The sequence below is a fragment of the Syngnathus acus genome, chromosome 16 (assembly GCF_901709675.1).
Source record: "Syngnathus acus chromosome 16, fSynAcu1.2, whole genome shotgun sequence".
Classification (NCBI taxonomy): Eukaryota; Metazoa; Chordata; class Actinopteri; order Syngnathiformes; family Syngnathidae; genus Syngnathus; species Syngnathus acus.
In genome coordinates this window covers 10,609,171-10,628,188 of record NC_051101.1, presented here as the reverse complement: position 1 = coordinate 10,628,188, position 19,018 = coordinate 10,609,171, and the positions used below count along the sequence as shown (strand labels likewise).

General features: G+C 42.4%; 2 protein-coding genes across 2 annotated transcripts; both read right to left on the bottom strand.

Moving 5' to 3' along the window:
* Positions 1–5,683: 5,683 nt before the first annotated feature.
* On the bottom strand, positions 5,684–14,371 carry skap2 (src kinase associated phosphoprotein 2). Its single transcript, XM_037274553.1, has 11 exons — positions 14,239–14,371; positions 13,872–13,977; positions 13,776–13,801; positions 12,536–12,637; positions 11,458–11,538; positions 11,228–11,311; positions 11,027–11,151; positions 10,724–10,787; positions 10,539–10,655; positions 9,651–9,760; positions 5,684–6,504 (listed from the first exon to the last, which is right to left on the bottom strand). Exons 1-11 carry the CDS (start codon positions 14,276–14,278, stop codon positions 6,412–6,414), a joined length of 948 nt encoding a protein of 315 aa, XP_037130448.1. The 5' UTR covers positions 14,279–14,371; the 3' UTR covers positions 5,684–6,411.
* A 1,628-nt stretch (positions 14,372–15,999) lies between these two features.
* LOC119135823 (homeobox protein Hox-A2b-like) lies at positions 16,000–18,451 on the bottom strand. The gene is made up of 2 exons (XM_037273770.1): positions 17,801–18,451; positions 16,000–17,767 (listed from the first exon to the last, which is right to left on the bottom strand). The coding sequence occupies exons 1-2, from the start codon at positions 18,055–18,057 to the stop codon at positions 16,888–16,890; spliced, it is 1,137 nt and encodes a 378-aa protein (XP_037129665.1). The 5' UTR covers positions 18,058–18,451; the 3' UTR covers positions 16,000–16,887.
* Between the last annotated feature and the right edge of the window lie 567 nt (positions 18,452–19,018).

The window sequence follows — 19,018 nt, the reverse complement described above, 5'->3', positions numbered from 1 at the left end:
TGCTATTTATTTATACTTTCCGAAATGTTCATTGTGAAATATGGAGTAGCACGTGAATGCTGACAGATGCTGCCACTGAATGTGGACAGCAAAGAAAGAATTCAAGACGACAGGGCTTATTTATGCATCACTGTGGAGCATCTGGCAGTACACTTGGACAGCCTACTTGGTAAGCTACTACTAAAAACGAAATCTGAAAAACATGTTATATAGTAAAACAATTATTCGAGTTTTTGATTATATTGTACTTTTTTCACAAAAATCTTGATTATTTATTGCAACTCTTTCTGGTGTGTGACTTTGCCACCGGGTGGCAGTATAATACAGTCATGAAGACCAACGAAGAAGAGTTCTTAGTCGTTCTTTGCAGAGGATAAAGAAAATATGCCTCCATGTATTCTTTTACAGTAATTGAATATCTTAAAGCTAGCGAAATCTTCCAAGCACGTTACACTAAATTTACTTCAACACACAACATACTGTGTCCAAAATAGTGATCAGCTCCAGCACACCCAAATCCAATCTTCAGGGTAAAAATAATTCACCCAACCTCAGGTAAAAATAACCCAATCTGCTCAAAACCCACCACCACCCAGGGAGTAAGAAAAACAACCTAGTATTTCTCAGTATGATTAAGCCACACATTGTTCCCTAGAAAAAAAAAATGGGCAGAAGATTAAGAAGTGCACAAGAGCACGAAGCAAATGCCCATCTCACGGCATTCAAGTAATAAAAGGCTGCGGCGAGCCCAAACAGCACTTGAAACATGAGCATTGTAAAATAGCATCAGTGCCTGTGACGGCTTCTACTCATCCTTATTTGTGTCTTGACACTGGGGAACATCCCCTCCGCTGTGAATAACACCCCCCTCCCGACTAATGTCTTGTTAGAGATGAGGAACGAGTAGAGGTGGAGCTCTTTCGGTCCGAGCCACTTCAGTAAATGTTGAGACAGCGAGAGGACGAGAGCGGCTGCGGGAAGGCGATGGCGAGAAAAGAATGGAGGTGTTAGAGGGCACCGTCTCCGGAGGCCTGGGCGCTTGGCTGCCAGCATGCGTAAATCAGCGGGCAGCTCACGGCTGCAATGAGGTAGAAAATAAAAAAAACATAAAAATGTCCGAGTGAAATAAGAAGCAGGGGGAAATCTTTTATGGCGAGCCTAAATTCTCCTTACTCTGCAGTAGATCCAGCGGCCAGCTCAGCTTGTCTTTTCCAAAAGCAATTCATCATCCCACTGTCTGCATGGCCACAAATTACTCCAATTACCCACCTGCTCTTCATCTACCACACGCATGACCTAATGAGAATCCTAAATTCACAGAATTATCAGTAATGGTGACTTAATAAGGCTGTGTCACATTCCTTGATATACTTGTACAGTATCGTGACGGCCAATGGCAAATAAGTGTGTTTTAGAAAAATGGATTCGCTGCTTGGATGACTTTACTCTGCACTCAGCACTTGTGGAAAATGGGGTTTTAGTCATGGCTTGGCTCAGACCTGACTTGGGACGATTTTTTTTTTCCACTTCAAAATATTAGCACTGTGCAATGCCGCATTTACTCAACAGATCAATCAAACACGCAACACACGTGTTAGCTGCGCACTAAATTAGCTCGGGCTAGCTTGGCAGCTTGAATAAATACCACGCCGACACTTAATGAGAGTAATGACGAGCTATTTGCTTTTTTAGTGGCTGGTAAAGCCCCGCTATTCGATCCTTCTTCCTTCCCGGGTATCGCGTCTATATAAAGAAGCTGACATTGAGAGTGGAGTTCACCTAGAATGCGAGGCCACTATAAGAGAGGGAAAAGATGGCAGCGCTTAGCGTACTAGAGACTGGCAGCTGCAGAGTGGCGTTGAGCTGCAACAGTGCCCGGAGGCTTGTAATTACACTTAGAGCATCGGTCGCATCACACTGTAAACTATCCGGCCTGGGGTCGTTACTCAGCTCACTAACTAGTAGAGTAAATCAGAGCTCTGGCCTCATATTAGAGCCCCAGGCAGAGAGTAAACAGAGGCAGAGTATGGAGGCTGGAGCCTAGTAAATAACCAATGGGGAGATGGAGGAAGAGGGGGCGAAGCGTGGGAGATGTTTATAGCAAGTGGACAAACACCTGTCACACCCATCCGACTGATTTATCCTGAGTGACATGGCGAGAGATAGATCTCGTAGGCGTGACAGCTCGGCAGGGGTAACGCCGCACTGTATGAAATATGGAATAGTGTCAAAGTACAGTGGAAGCTCAAGCTAAATTCATCTACTAAGATAATCAGTGGAAGACCAGAACAAAAAAAAAAATTCTTGGGGGTTCACCTGAATGTCGGGTAGCAATGATCGCCAAAAAACAAAAAAAAATCAAAACAAAAACTGCTTTATGCAGTCATAATAGTTCAATATTTTTCATCCTAAAAAAAAAATCATGAAGGATATTAACAGTGTCCTTCAAAACAAGCTGAATTTGTGAGCTACATTTGAAGGAGGCTTCAACTTGTGCAGCCTTTGCGCAGCCTTATTATACAAGCTGCCTTTAAATGCACCCGCAGGCCTCTTTAAACCATTTAAAAGCCTTCCCCATTGTTAAAAAGAAATCCGTAGTTACTAGAAGACAAATAAGAACAGCACACCCCGGAAACATGAAAGCAGGTGGGCTCTAGGTAAGAAACGTTTGTCTTTTATTAAACGTAATCATAAATCATTGAGTTAAAGGCCCATTTGGGAGCAAGGTGGTTGGCGATCAATTTGCATGCCTTACAACTCTGGACACGGTCTGTCAGGACACGCCGGAGCTATTAGCATTCTTCCATAGCGTGCTTCGACTTCTATTGAACTCTGCGGTGGATTTGGGAGTTTCGAAATAAAGTGGTGGTGCAGAGAGAGAGGAATTGTGACGCAAGAGATTTGCAAAAATAGTGTATTGTGGGGTTTTTTCGGAGAAGGGAAGGAAAATATTTAACTGAAATATTGCGGTTGCATCACATTCAAACTCAATTTAACCATTTATAGTGACTCAGATTTTTTTTTTTTGCTTCTTAGCAAAGAATTTGTGTTAGCACTGTCAGCTATTTCAATTTGTGTCATTTTTCAGTTCAAACCAGAGTTCAACCTTGGGTTCATTGGACTATAACAAAATCTCCTAAACACAAGTGTTACGGTCCGACAATTCCAAAATGTATGCAAACGCAACACTGTACATGTCTGAGGATAGCCACAACAATTACATGCTCTGGTTTTAATGCTAAAAATATTTATTTTGAAACAACCCAGTCCCCACATTCAGACATCATCCACCTGATACCTTGACGTGTCAAGTGCCGTGAGTTATGTTAACAGAACCTGACCTCAATTAAAACGGGGCTGCTCTTGAAAAAGGTCTATGTGGACTTTTAGGGATGTGGACCAGCAGAGGGGCTTTAATGGAACACTGACAAAAGGCCAGTTGGGGAGGCGATACATTTGCTGTGAAATCCCAGACGATGGCACATAAATAAAGCTTTGGTGCTATTCCCGACAGAAAGTCTCAGTGAAGCCGCATGCTGATCTACTGTATGTCACAACGACCTGGTGAAAGTGGAGAATGTGAACAGCTGACAGCTTGGTCAAGATGAAGTCCCAGTCAGTGACCGGTGTAAAGCACGCCTTGAGCCCTATGCAGAAGCCTCGAGGGTTATAAGAGGTCAAGATGCATGGTCATAACATTCCATGAGGCTGAAACATCTCAAAGCTTACTGGTTTCCATGAACCCTATTCCACAAACATAGCTGACATGTTGCAGACTAATAAGAATTATTAGGGCTGCAACTAATGATTATTTGTGCAATTGATTGATCAGATTTTATTTCATTTTCCTTCAAAAACTTTTTTGTTTTTGGGGGGTTTGGACAATTTTAAATGAAAATAGGTATTTAAACGATTAATCGATTATCACAAATTACTATCACTTAATTTGTAATTTATTAGTTGATTATCACTGCACCACTAATAATAAATAATAATACACTATTATTTTTTCAGAATAAACCTGCTTTAAGTACCTACAAAAACATGTACGTATTATCCATCCATCCATCCATCCATTTTCTGTACCGCTTTATCCCCACGGGGGTCGCGGGCTTGCCGGAGCCTATCCCAGCCGTCATCGGGCAGTAGGCGGGGGACACCCTGAACTGGTTGCCAGCCAATCGCAGGGCACACAGAGACGAACAACCATCCGCACACGCACTCACACCTAGGGGCAATTTGGAGCGCTCAATCGGCCTACCAAGCATGTTTTTTGGGGTTGTGGGAGGAAACCGGAGTGCCCGGAGAAAACCCATGCGGACACGGGGAGAACATGCAAACTCCACACAGGGAGGGCCGGAGGTGGAATCGAACCCGCACCCTCCTTACTGCGAGGTGGACGTGCTAACCAGTGCGCCACCGAGCCGCCCTGTACGTATTATTATTATTATTATTATTGCCAACTCTCCAAGGATGGACAATGGGACAAAATAGTATTTGAAGTATTATCTGTTCTTTTTCAGATCATGGAAAATAGCATTTTAGTTTTAGGTTACCTATGTTGTCGTCATCTTTTACAGCGCATTTTGTAATTTAAAATAAAGAAATCTTTTTACTGTAGATGTATGGTCCTATGGTTTCTAACCTACTGTATCTATCTAGTAGTCTCTATTGATGATATAGGCACATCTTTATGGTCCCAGGTATTAATTGGTGATGTTGTGGTATCATTAGTGTAATTTAGTGTGCTATAGATTCATGATGTGCTGGCATTTATCTAGGAAACATTTTATCTTGATGTTAAATTGCAATAAAAGAACCTGTATATCCCCAGAATATGGCAGACTACATCTAAACGGGGGATGGGGGTGCAGTTGACATCCATTAAGGAAATCCATTATTGTCACATAAAAATGAAAGGCAATATTTAGTCTTACTTGCTTCTGGCAACCATATTCGGACAGTAAAAGAAACACGCTGGGGGTAAATATCAAGCCAGGCAACAAGGAACGGCATGTTGAAATCCTGATTTACGTATCAAAACAAAAATGTTGGCTGACGTGACCGCGTGACGTATTGTTGCCACACATATGTCATTTGATGATCTGTGCTGACTGAAAATTCCATGCGATCAATTCTCACCTAAAACAAAACATTTCTCCCCTCCACCTATAACACAACATATTCAATAATTAATTATGGTAATTGACGAGAGCTCCAATCAGGAGAGAAGCTTCACCGTACAGCAAAAGCCTCAAGAGCGGGATTTATGTTGCTTTTGAATGTCACCCAAAGGACGCCGGGCTCGCTCATCACCGGGGAGGAACAAACCCCAGACGCTGGAGGAAAGATGAAGGGAACGCTGACACAATTCCCTTCCCAGTTTGTCACAACCTTGACAAAACCTTGAGCGGGCCCAAAAAACCGTGCCTGGCTATTTGACTCAGGAAGGCAGTAAAATGATATGTACAGTGTGTGTCTAACCTCGGCAAGAACGCGCCAAGCAAACGCTGCCTCGCCCGCTGTCAAACGGCCCCTCGGAGGGCGATAAGCGTCTGTGCTATCAGAGTGCCTGTCTGCCTTATTAGTGCACCTCAGGCACACGGCCCAACCGGCCATCTGGCACGCTGTGATCGGCTGCCCGGCAAACTCTCTCGGGCGCCGTAAAACACACTGAGACCCCTTTGAAGTACGCAGCAAAAGTGCTGACTGAATCAATGAATCATTTTATTACAAATAGATACATATGTATTTATCGGAAAAGTGACTGAGAGCGTCTCATATTGACGGTCTGTGTCCAGCTATGACACTCAAAAGGGCAAAGGTTACGGCTCGGTTAGATCTATAACCTTCATAGGGTCTCTGTTGCCACCTTGTGGTATAATTATAGGGTTAAAACGTTTTACCTAACTTGAATGGCCCCTGCGACTTAGTGGAATGAGAAGTTACGAACAGCAAAGATAAAGGTCAACAACTGAATTTGAACACATGTAAAGTATGTTTTTAAATGGACGGGACAATTCAATGTACAAAAAAAAAAAAAAAAAAGAATAAAACAGCTACAAATTAGACTTTTTTTTCTTTTAGGGAAACGAAGGCTGCAGACAAGTACAAATGTAAGAGTATTAACAGTGTGAAATGTTCAGATATAAAAATGTCATTTGATAATGTGAAAACATGAAAATTATTATATTAATTATAATATTAAAACACTTTGGGGCCCTAAAAATAAATTTACGCCACTGCCTAAGCACCCGTGGAGAATACATTTGATGAAAGAAAATGTGGAATATTCAGGAAAACAATTCAGTCAAATAGTTGTAGATCTCAGGGGCTATGGAAGTGCATGCCAGTCTATTTTAATGAACTAAGCAAAATGATTACCAGTATGATCCACTCACAGGCTTGTATTTATAAAGCATAGAGTTCCAGCAGGTAGTCTCTGGGCACAATTCCAATATTTCCATTTTTCTCTCCAACCCACCAACCATAGCTTTGGTATTCCTGAAGAAAGACACATGCAAAAATCATTCAGGATGAGAAGTCACCAACAAGAAACACAGAGATATACGTGTACTCACTTTCGAATTTAAATTGTGTTTGTGGAATATGAATTAAGCAAAAAAGATAGACCCTTTTTATCCATCTCTGGGGACGGCTATTTTTTTCGTAACCCTTGGCGACGACTGAAAATGACATCACAGTGCCGAAAAGGGGGCTCAGGTAACGACCATCATGCCTCGCTTCTTTTCCGGGTTTGGTCACGTATGTAACTGATAATCAGAATACCGTGTTTAGTGTGCTGCTTCCCGATGCAGGGAACAGATTGTCGAGAATTTTTTTTTACGACTTGATTTCCCCTTTAAGGACCTGAACAAATCACGCGTGACCTTCGAGGGTCCACTGTTTCGACATTACCTTGCATTGTCTTCTGCTCACCATCACATTTCCTCCCGACTGCCAGATTATACACACATCAGCCTCAATGTACGTAAAAGCCATCACGTATAAATCTGTCACGGCAAGGCAAAGTAAAAGTTCCTCCGAGTGGCTGTTAGCATCGCGAACTGCGTGGACGATACTGTGGAGACAAGTCTCGCCTCTTTCTTTGACCAAGAGTCTGACCTCACATCAAAGTCTTGTCCGGGACATGAATCAACACTGGGAACGGCGCAGAAGGGCGGAACAGGGACCTGCATAGTGTCTGAAATCCAGACCGGACCACTTCTGTATTCACTTATTGAGTGTCCAAGAAACAAAACAAAGTCATATTAGTCTTTCTCCACTTGTTTCTGCTGAGCTTAACAGCAGCCATTGCTCCAAGAAAATGTGTGGCTCATTTGGGAATATTGGACTAGCATTTTTCTTAGTCCAAACATGTACCGTATTGATTGAAAATATTGGACTTTCTCTACAGAGAAGATTAAGAGCCTGTCACGCCATTGCCAGAAAGCAATGCGATGACTCTGGCGTCATCCCCCTGCGGGCACCATATTAACACGATATCTCGGGATTGCCGTTACAGAGAAGCATTCGCCTGCACTTTGCGACGAAAAACTTGGACCATCTCAATGTTTTGTAAATGGACGTCACAACCACTATTTGCTTGTCACATGATAAAAGTGAGGCCTCTTGGTAATAAAGCAGAAGTGACCTATGTGTGTGTGTGTGTGCAGATAACAACTTCCTGTCACTAGCCTTTGAAAGTGGCAACACCTCATTGTGCAGTTCGGGCTGACAAATAAGTCACACTTGAGTGGGTGCGGGACGCAACATGAAGAGAGACAAACGGGCTAATGGCAGCCGTCGCTGGCTACACGCGGAAGCCGTGCTCTGCAAGTAACGCCGCCTTGTCGTTTTAATACCTACGGCTAAGGAAACAATCAGTGCATCTGTTTACAAGCACATATTGGACAGTACGTGTTAAACGGCGGGTTAATGTAGGTTACAGTAACATCACACAGCAGCAGCATTACGCCGGGACAGTGTTTACATTTTATCAACCATTGCAGCCACTTAAAGGAAGTGAGACGTTACTTTTCTCCATTAGTTTTATGTGCTGTGACTTGAACCGAGGAGGAGGGGGGAAAGGGGTGGGTGTTTGGTGCGGCATATCTGGACAAAAGCGACCCCCCCCCCGCCCTTCTCAGCCACAGTCGGGCACTATAATCAACACTCAGGTCCGACTGGGGGGTCCCGCAGCTGTAGCACTACAGCTATTTCTGAGCTGAGGAATGGGGGAGGGATGGAAATGGAGAATCGGGGAGGGGAGCGCGAGTGGAGCAAGGAGTCGGTTGTCCCTCCCGCTGCAGCCCAGACAGGTTTTATGGTCATTGGCCTCGCAGTGGGCCACAACCCCCAACACCAAGGTTCCAGCTAATGGCGCTGGCAGTCCGAGTGAAAGGGCAACTTGATTCTTGGCCCTTTTCCGCACACAAAGAGGGGAGTCGTAAACAAGCATTTGGCCATTGAGCACTGGAACGTCTGTCTGCTTTGTTTCGTTTTGTTCCTCGCACCAGTGAAAGGGACATCATTCATTTTGGTGATCAACACAAATGATTGACACAGTCAGTGGGCAACAAAAGGAACACTTGAGAATTTCAACTCAAGAAAATGTTTTCTAATTGTAAAGAAAGAAAAAAAATCTAATTTTTCATTTAACACTGCATTAACTGCTGGAGATTATCAAGAATAACCCTTGTAGGTAATATTAAGAGTAATCAATATGTCATATTTAATATCACTTCAGATTGCAGTGGGGAACAACTGCAATCAGACATTTCTATTTAGTTTAGTGACATGAGAAGGACAACATATTAAAAGCACATTTGATGCAGTGCACGTGCATCTTGTATAAATGCACCTGTACGAAAACTAGGAGCAAAATATAATGATCTACTTTAATGCAGTATGTAGTTGTTTTTTGGGGGAGGGGGGGGCTCTTTGGAATGATTGCACGCAACGGCCACTAGATGGCAGACTAGACTACAAAAATGCCCTGGCAAGCTGTCAGCAAGACTCAAGTTAGCAACATGGGCCAAGAATCCATCCAGCTACCAAGGTCAGCATTTCACACACAGGGCTGAAATTACTTTGCCCTCATAATTGTGCTAGATGCAGCATAAAGGAACAAAAATGATCTCGTTCTGTCCCAAAAGGTCCTCTCAGTCCTCCACAGCCTCTAGCTAGCTGACAAGCCTCGGAAATTGGACGTCCAGCACACGTCCTCGCCTGTTCTGAATAGCGTGTCAGACCGGGCCTTGGCTTCCTGAGAACACACATTCCTATTTGGCGAGGTGAGTGAGGCGTCTGATAGGTGTGTGGGCTGAAGGCAGCAGCGGAAGCGCGCTGAGGCGGCCCAGATGGACGCGATGGAACGGTGCGGCGAGCCAACAGCACTAAAACAGTTTCCGTCGTGACACATCTAATCCCCATCAGAGCGCCTGAGGCTGACTGCGGCCCGTTCGGCCTCCGGCTCCAGGCAGCCGGCCAGGTGCTGCCAGTAAAGGATATCAAGAAGCAGTTCCTCCCAGGGCCTAGGAATAACTTTGTTCAGGTGGTCCTGGCACCTCACTCAACATAGCTGTTGAGTTTGTGCATTAAGAAAAATATCTGCATTCTAGGTTTTAGACAAAGCAGGTTTTCATTACCTTGCTCAATATATAAATGGTGTCTCCGCGCTTGAAGGAGAGTTCATCTGGGTGGTCCCCGACACAGTCCCATATTCCTTGGTAGTAGTTCTGGAAGTCGCTGCTTGTTTCTGGGCACATCGAGTTGCAAAACAGGACATAAACACCAAGAAATGAATCATTTCAAGTTCAATATTTGATATATGGAGCTAATAAAAACAGCTCTTGTTGTAACAGGAAGTTGGTTAAGAAGGTTGCGATTAAGTCCCAGAATTGCGTACTTGTAAAACTTCCCCTAAAATTGTCGCTTCTCTTTCTGTTGAACCAACGCAAGTGCGGCACTTAAAGATTAATGTCGAGGGCCACCCGATGCCGTTTTCTTCCATTCAATTTGGCATTTTATATCTAATACAGAGCAATGATTCAATTGGGAAATGAACGTGTATAAATAAAGTTGTCTCGTAATCCTCATAGTGCCGTTTTGTCAGCCCCTCGGTTGTCGATCAAACGGCAGGCACGGCAGGCACGGGCCAATTTTTTAATTGGGCTTTGGGCCTCGTGAGCGTGCCCCCACCAATTCTGCACCAAGTGACAAGGAAAAAGGAGCAAAAAAGCATCCAAGCCATTCTCTTGATCTACGATGCCGCCTCTGCTAGATAGCCAAAAAGTTTATTTCTGTTGTAAAGTTTTATCATGAATCACAAATGATTTGTGTTGCTTCAGCAAATTTAAACATCTGCGGGAAGACAAATTGGAATTATAGAAATTCACATTAGACAAGAGTACCCAACGATTCTTATACAAAACTGCCATCGTTTATTTTTTTGGTAGTTTGTGAAAGTTGTTACCCTAACATCCCCGTCTAGCTAATATTTATGAATTCAAACAATATACGTATACTGTTTTTACCTGGGAGCACTTCATAAATGTCTGTATCTGGTGCAAGTCCCACATCGTCATACGTTTGCTGTTCCTCCTCCTGTACCTCTTCGTCCTCTTCTTCTTCTTGGATGATACCAGACTTATCTGCAGATACATTTGCAAAATATAACTTCAAGAAATCCATAATTAGCAACCGTAGTCGTACGGCAAACCTTTCAAAACGAGGTCTACGCATTTCACCCATTCCTTTGCCTCCTTCACCGATGCCGCACAAAACTAATCAAAGGACGGGCAAAAATATGGCAGTCAGACAAATTATTCATCTGACACTTGACAGAAACAAACACTGAATTCATGAATCACAAAAATGCTCCGCAAGCAAGATGTTTTCATCTTAAAACCTACACATTTGAATACATTTATATGCAGCGGTGTCGAATCGATGAATACATTTCAGGAAGAAAAATGTAATACATGCATATTGGGAAAAAAAAGGGACAGCAAATGTTCAGCACCTGATAGACTCGCTTGTCAGGGGCCGAGACTTCAAAACAAAAGTCCTTCTTGGAATCTTTCCGTAAGCTGGTGTTCATTTTGACAGTGTAGCCATCGATGCTGAACTCGCCTTTCTGCTGCTTGTCTGTCGCACGGCAACAGCGTCACTGTCAACATTCCTTTTGTGTCACTCGAATCGGGGATGAATGTAGAAGTGATACCTTTCTCGTTGCCGTAATAGTAGAAGGTGCGATAGCTAAGAGCGCACCATCTCTTCTGCCACTCCTGGCCGAAAAAACTGTGATCTGTCAAGAAGACCAAACGACTTAAAATAACCACATACAACCATTCACACCCGCATTCACATTTTAAAAGCTTCTGTTGACTTATCGTTCATGTTTTTGGAATGTAATTCGGATTGAGCAGTGTGTTCTGTTAGCTGACCACACACCCTTCCTGCGTTTCTCCAGGTACCCCGACATGAGAATCGACTGCAGGTCTTGGGCCGCCATTGGTGGTGACTGCTGCGACCCTGAAAGAGAGTTTTGGGTATTCAAAACTTTTTGATGAGTAGAACACCAACAGATGGGTTCTAACATCCCCAGAATGAGATGATGGTTGTGAAAACGTTCCGGCACATCCACTGGGGGACTTTTTGCTTCCTCGCTGCACTGTGCAACTTCAATGCAAATGTTCAACTGCTGTGTCAAAGTTGCTTTGTGTGAACGAGACGCCATAAAATTGGCAGCTGGTTACGGGCCATAAACCCCCCCTCTTCTCCTCCTCCTCTGAATCGCCACTTCACTTGGACTTCCTTGACACTTTATTTTGATACGTGAACAGACACAGATCTTTGGCCACAATATTAGGTACACCTGTACGAGGATGGGATCTAAAGCATGCAAGCATATTTTGTATTATTATTCAGAATGAACTTTTTCTGAGATCATTTGAATAACTGATGGGGTAATCAGTTAAATAATCGATTCTAAAAGTATTCCAGAGTCCTAGCATTAATAGGAACTGTTAATACGAGTGTGTGAAAGGTTAAAATGAGGGTCATGAAGCCACAGTAAATGGTCGCTATTTCCCTGGATAAACGAGGGACAAAAATACAAAATGGGAAATGTGCAACTTCAAATATCACCCAAGAACATTACGTTAAATTAAAAAAAAAAAATAGAATTGACTCTTCGGGCTGCTAGTCACATGCTGTTTCTACCATTGATAGACATAGGACAATTAAACGTCGAGTTTCCTAAGAATACTAGAGTAAAGGTTATGCTTTGAAGGGCACAGAGGTTTAAATCTATGTTGATGTTTTTCTCAGACTTGGTACTTCAGTGTGTCTACGAGCAATAAAACACTCTTGTGCAGTAAAACAGGTGGCGGGAAAAGCAGTTACGCTCTCAAATGTCTTCCCAAAGTGGGTTGCCAAGTTACAGTTGGAATGTCTCTTTCACTGTGACTCTCCAAGTCACTTTGTTTAAAGGAAAGTCTAGCGAATAGCTCGTTCAGAGCGCTTTTACCCTCATAGGTGTCCTCCTCCCTGTCGGTGCGCTCGGACTGCAGCGAGCCTGCGTCGTTGCTGCTGTCCGCCTCCTCCTCATCTTCACCTGAGTCCTCTCCACCTGAAGGAGGACCGCAGAGGAGAAAACTGCCCACGTCATTGTTGTGGTTATAAAGCAGGGGGTCAAACTTGTTTTTATTGCAGGCCACGTGGTAGTCATGGCAGCCCTCAGGGGGACAGTGATAATAGTGAAACCACATAAATGTACTGTATAATGGCTAAGGGGTCGTAATAGTAAACCAAAAATAACAACTTGGGTTAAAGTTCATGGTTCGCTATAATTCATTGCAGATGCCGAGCTACAGCGCGTTTGTTTACCAACAAGGTGTGTGGCTAAAACATGAGGCAGTTATAGTTGTCAGCTTTTCATATTTCATAACTACACCTGCATTTGGTTATCATTTCTATAGACCTTCTCATCATGACAGCATACTACTCCTCGTTAATCCATGCAACAGAAAAGTCAATTAATTAGCTAGTCCCTCAGTGAACATGTCTGAATTTCCACCATGTCTATTTTGAATCCACTTATGTGTTGTAATGTAAATTACAGCTGGTCTTCCATCTCCCTTCTAAGCAATTTACCTCACATAAAATCTTTTTAAATGACACATCACACATTCAAATTATAGCGGTAGAGAAGGCGGCTAAAATCATCGCTCAAATCATTCTCAATCGCTCTGACTCGGTTAAATGACAAGTTTGTTTACTCGCGGTGCCAGTGTAACTCAAGGTGAAAATTTGTGTTGTACAGGGATCCCTCGCTACATTGCGTTTCGTTTATCGCGGCTTCATTACATCACAGATTTTTTTTTCCAAATTAATAAACAATTTAAAAGTCAAAATAAAACTTCGAAATTGAGGAAACATGTGTCTAACCTTTAGGACAATGTAGTATTGCTCCAAATGTTCGTTTACATTCCTGTAGAAGTCCGTTTTCGCGTGTTAGCACGATCGCGAATTAGCATCTTTCCGCTAACTCGTTAGCCTGCCCAGTACTTCTTGTTGGTGACCTTTACTTCGCGGATTCCACTTATCGCGGGTGGTTTTTAAAACCAATTATCCGCGATAAACGAGGGATTACTGTATTTGGTTTGAACAGAAGTTAAGTTCTCACAGACCAACTAAAATGACGTTGAGAGGTGACCCATATCACATACATATCAATGTAGGTCATTTTACAAATAAAAATAACTTACTCTTTTCCTTGAAATCATGTGGAAAGCTGTTTTGAAAAAAGAAGACATACTTTTAGTATCATGGATAGGATATAAAACAGATAGAAGAATGCATACCCTAATTTGACCTCTTTAATCCGTTTAATGAATGCTTCTTTCTTATCTTTCGCCTTCTTGCTCAGATTTTCCCCTTTCAGGCCATCACAGAGGAAAGTCTCAAGGTCTAAACAATAGAAGGGGAAAGAAATTTAAAAATATTTGTCTTGAAGAGGTAAAAAAAAAAAATAACACAGGTACGCGTTCGAACTCGAAGTGACAGAAAAAGTAACAGAAGTTATCATCCATAGGAGAGCCTCTGCTTCCTCTTTTAGAGGCAGCCTGGATTGGAGAAGTGCGGTTTATCTCAATTTCTAAATAACAAAATGGCAACGTCTTAAAAACAACGTTGTCTTGTCTGTTTTAAAAGTGGTTTTTTTTTTTTTACCTGAAATGAGCAAAGTTAGTTCTTCGGGAATAGTTCTCATTGTTACCGCCGTGTTGATTTGAGCAAAGAGTCCAGCTGGAGGCAAAGGTCACGTGATGCGGAAGTAGTGGCGGGTTGAACGGCTCCCGCGCACAAGGCGGAAGTGATCCGTGCAATATTTATTAGCGGGCACACGCACGCACGTACGCACGCGCACATGCACGCGCAGTGACGTTTATGGGCGCTGCGGCCTTTGTGTGTATGCAGACGATATACGAGACAGCTACTGCCTACTTGATGCTTTAATGGGGCTTGACGCACTATTAAAGTCACAGCACAATAGCGTTGTCATATTTTACATTGATTCTTCATAATATCACGCTGGGCTCCTGGCACATGTCACGAGCAAATGGAGGGGGAGGGGACAGTTTAGTTTATGATGTTTACGGCAACATTGTAAATCCAAACAGGGATTATTGATAGGCAGAAAGGTGTTCCTCTTTTGATAGCGGTAACATCCCCCTCACAGCATCAATAAAATGCTGTGCATAGTTTACACCATTGTAAATCTGCTAGGAAAAGTTTTTCTCTTTTGGTTATCCTTTTATCTCTACAAGAAATATTCAAATAGCTTTTAATATGATTACCCAACCAAACTGAATTTCCGTACTTTTTGTCTGCATTCATGACATCCACAAAAGAGCTGAGTACTGAGAGTATTCAATACTAAGTTTCTTGATTGAGTTTGCATGGATGCATGATGGAAGTGTGAGCACATCTGCCTCACAGTTAAGAGGTTCCAGGTTTGATTCCCAGGCTTGCAATTTGCATGCTCGTGTTGGTTTACTGGTACTCCTGTTTCCTCCACATTCCAAAAGCATGCATGTCAGGCTCCACGAAGACTCCAAATTGCCCATAGAATGGTCGTTTATCTGTATGTGTCCGGCTGGCAACCAGTCGGGCGTGTATCCCACCCCAAGTCAGCTGGGATAGGTTCAAGATCATCCACTAGCCTAATGAGGCAAGCGGTATTAAAAAATGCATCATGATAGTAGCTTGATGATTATGGTTGTAGTTTACAGAAATGATGATGAATTATGGAGTGACAGGCCCCATTCATTACACAGTCCAGGTGAAGAGAGTCTTTGAACTACTCGTAATGCAAGTTAAATGTCATTGCATCTATTAAGGGGATCCGCATGTGAAGAACTTACTTGCGCTCTCTTCTTTTGACTTTGTAGGTTAGCTTGTTTAGTCAACACAATATGATTGAATCATATTTTACTGTACAAAAATATTGTGTCACATACGGTTTAGATTTATCCTCAAATTCTCTGTGTGCATTCAAATCATGACCCCCTTCTGACCTGGCACTAGTTCCTCCCTGCTTGGAGAGGAAAGGAGAGACAGCTTGACCTTTCACCCGTGTGCTGTGTGTGCTGGGTATGTGTGCACATTTGTGCGCAAGCAGGAAAATCCAATTGCATACTTTTTGTTTACTAAAAAGACAGAGCTTTGTTTTGAATGGTTGCTTATGAACACATTTTTCATTTGCAGATTTCATAATTTAATGATAATACTTGATGCCCAAATTATTTTTAAGTGACCACTTGTTACTCAGTCTCAAACCACTCAGATGATCAAATCATCTTTTCCTACTGAAATGAATGGAAATTCCATAATCCATTGCAGTACTCCTGAAAAAACGCAAAGGACATTTTTTTTAATGTGTTTTTAATCAGAAAAGATAGCACTCTACAATAATATACATACTGAAAAATATAATATTAAAACAATTAAATAGAATGGCAAAAGTGAAAAACATTTGTGCATAATTCAATGGACATTGTGCTGCTCTTCCGGCCTTATCCACCAGGGTGCAGCATAATACATTAAAAAAATACTAAAGGATAAGCACAGAAGTTGAACAGTAATTGTTTTTTTCGTTTCATTTCAACGTCCCTGTCTGCCTGTGTTTCTTTACCACTTGTGTTCAATTATAATATTTTATAATATTTGCCTCATCATTTTAAATTTGAAAATAAAGAAGCAATTCCTTTGGCTTCAGATTTCGCTATTTTACAAAGTATTTGCAAAAAAATAAAATTGGGCTAATAATAGCAATAACTGAAATTTTTCACTTGCCTTTTTTTTTTTTTTTTTGCAGAAAACAAATTTTTAATTAATTCCCAAGTATATTGTTGATCATTAAAAAAGTTTGGGGGAACCACAATGGTGCAAGCATACTTAATTCAAAGAAGGCATTACACAGCGAAAAAGCCAATAAACAAGCACCCTCAATGCTGTGAGTTTTATAGGCAATAAAATTTAATTAGAGAGCGGAGAAAAGTCGTAGCTTTTGCCCTCCTTGACTCCAAGCAGGCGAATCGTCTTTCTTTGAACGTCCAAAAGCCGAAACTGCACGAAAAACTAAATTATGAACAGTATTTTTATGGGGGCGGGCTTAAAACAAACCTTTAAAAAAATATTTAAGAGATTTAAATTTGATTACAATCAATATGAAGATTTATTTCCAGAATAAATATGATGTAAATATAATAAATAGCCTACCCAAGACCCGCGTGTTCTTATTTGTCTTAATTTACCTTACGTCATTTATTAAATAATTCCCCTTTATAGAAAAATAATGTGAATTAAACTAAACCCATTTCAATAGCTCAAATTATGCAAGTCCATAGTTGTGAGTGTTTTTGAGAAAAGCTCAAAAGTTTCAGGTGATAAAGGCAGCGGAGGTGAATCGGACCAGTCTTGCGAGAACGAGGATGCTGGAGGAAGCTCCCGCAAAGAGGCGTCCAAATCCGGGGAGTATTCACTGTGCGAGACGTGGGAAAAATTATTGTCTGGGCCTATTGCGGGCGCACAGAAGGGAGCCGTGGTGGGTGCGCAGTCCGGAGGATGTTTGACATTTTTCTCACTTATGCACAAAGTCGAATCATTGTCGCCATTGTGGCTATTAGGACAATGTTGTGAATTGAAACAATTTTCCTGGAAATACCTCTGCCCCTTGGCTGGCTCCTCTTCCAAAAAGTCCTTGGCGTATTTGCTTTTGTTCTCACGGTTCTCCTTGCAGTGCGTCTGCCTTTTATGCTTCATCCTGCGGTTCTGGAACCACACTTTCACTTGTTTCTCGCTTAAATCCAACGAGGTGGCTATCTCCAGTCGCCTGGGTCTGCAGAGATACTTGTTGAAGTGGAACTCTTTCTCCAGCTCTAAAAGTTGCGTGTTGGTGTACGCTGTCCTCAACCTCCTGCAGGATGCCGCGGGACAATCGCTTTCGGCTATTATGAACTCTGCTGAGGCTGAAATCAAGAAAGATAAGCCAAATTGTGGCTTGATAATGTGCATGAGGTGAAAGTTGCGTTGATGCAACAAAAGATTTATGACAGACAAGCGGAGATTCGTGCCAGATGCACAATCCATCACAATTTTAAGACATGATTTAAAATCCAAATCTTTCATGGTTCGGGGGGAAAAAAATACGCCCACGTAAGGTCTGTCATGCATGCGTGCAGATAACATGGAAGTTATTAACATGGGAGTTATCAATCATGTCTTGCCTTGCAGTGGAGGAGAGCCTGCAGGAGTCTTGGTGCTTTTCTTCTCCTTCATCCACGCGTACTGCGCGGCAGCGGATGGCACCGCGGCGTGCTGCGGGCTTCTGGAGCAACTCGCCGGCTGGTCCGAAGGAGGGGGAGGAGGATTCTGCGTCGATGTGTTGATGGACGTAGTCTGGAACGCATCGTGGAGGGATGTCAGGCACTCGGCGAGCGACGGCTGACTGTTGATAAAACCACTTTCAAGGCCAAATGCGTAATTCATCTCCTCCTACTCCTCCTCGTTAGTTTCGGATAAGCCGCTTTTGGGAGATGCGTCATTTAAAACTAGTGAAATTATTTAGACTGCTAAAGTGGACAGGGGACCTGTATAATGGGAATTGTTTGCTTTGCAGAGGACAGAGAGCGTGCGGCTTGTCACATGATTGCATCTGTCCAATGACAATTTGGCGTTTTTTATCAAAAGAGGCCACTGTCCCTCCTCGTGATTGATCGGTGGAGTGGGGGTGCTGCTGGTGGGGGTAACGCCTCATCCCGCGCGTAGGCTGCTCTATTTACACGCCGTCCTTATAGAAAGGCCTCGAAGGAAAATAGAAGGTCCACGCAGACGCCTCCGCGCTCAACATGACATTCCCACTGATTGTATGCGTGCAGTGTCTCTTGACAGATAGATAGATAGAGAGATAGATAGATAGATAGATAGATAGATAGATAGATAGATAGATAGATAGATAGATAGATAGATAGATAGATAGATAGATAGATAGATAGATAGATAGATAGATAGATAGATAGATAGATAGAGAGAGAGAGAGAGAGAGAGAGAGAGAGAGAGAGAGAGAGAGAGAGAGAGAGGGCGCGTTCACGTTCACTATATCTTTGCTGATCATAAATCTATTTTGAAATGTCTTTTCTGTTCTCAAGCCATCTTTTCAAACAGAAAGCATATGAATCTGAATTAGTTTCTAATATTTGGGGAGATGTAGGGCTGTAGGAGTTGTTGAGATAAAAAAAAAAAAACTGTCGCAAATTTATGAGAGAAAAATGTAACAGGTCCGTAATGAAGCTTTGTTACAAATGTCATATATCGTCGCAAAAGAAGTCAAACGTTCATGTTATATGGCAAAGTTGTAAAATTTTAAATAGAGGGAAAAGGCACGGTTACGTGGAAAGGGAGTTAATGTCAAAGCTTTGGGAATTAGGTCATCATTTTACAAGGGCACTTG

Bases quoted from the DNA above. Each gene is read 5' to 3' on its own strand.
- skap2 (XM_037274553.1), bottom strand. From the start codon at position 14,278: ATGAGAACTATTCCCGAAGAACTAACTTTGCTCATTTCAG. The intron at 13,802-13,871 runs GTATGCATTCTT...TTTTCAAAACAG, and splicing joins ATTAAAGAGGTCAAATTAGG to CTTTCCACATGATTTCAAGG. The intron at 11,539-12,535 runs GTAAAAGCGCTC...ACTCTCTTTCAG, and splicing joins GGAGGAGGACACCTATGAGG to GGTCGCAGCAGTCACCACCA.
- LOC119135823 (XM_037273770.1), bottom strand. From the start codon at position 18,057: ATGAATTACGCATTTGGCCTTGAAAGTGGTTTTATCAACAGTCAGCCG. The intron at 17,768-17,800 runs GCAAGGCAAGAC...AACTCCCATGTT, and splicing joins CCTGCAGGCTCTCCTCCACT to AATAACTTCCATGTTATCTG.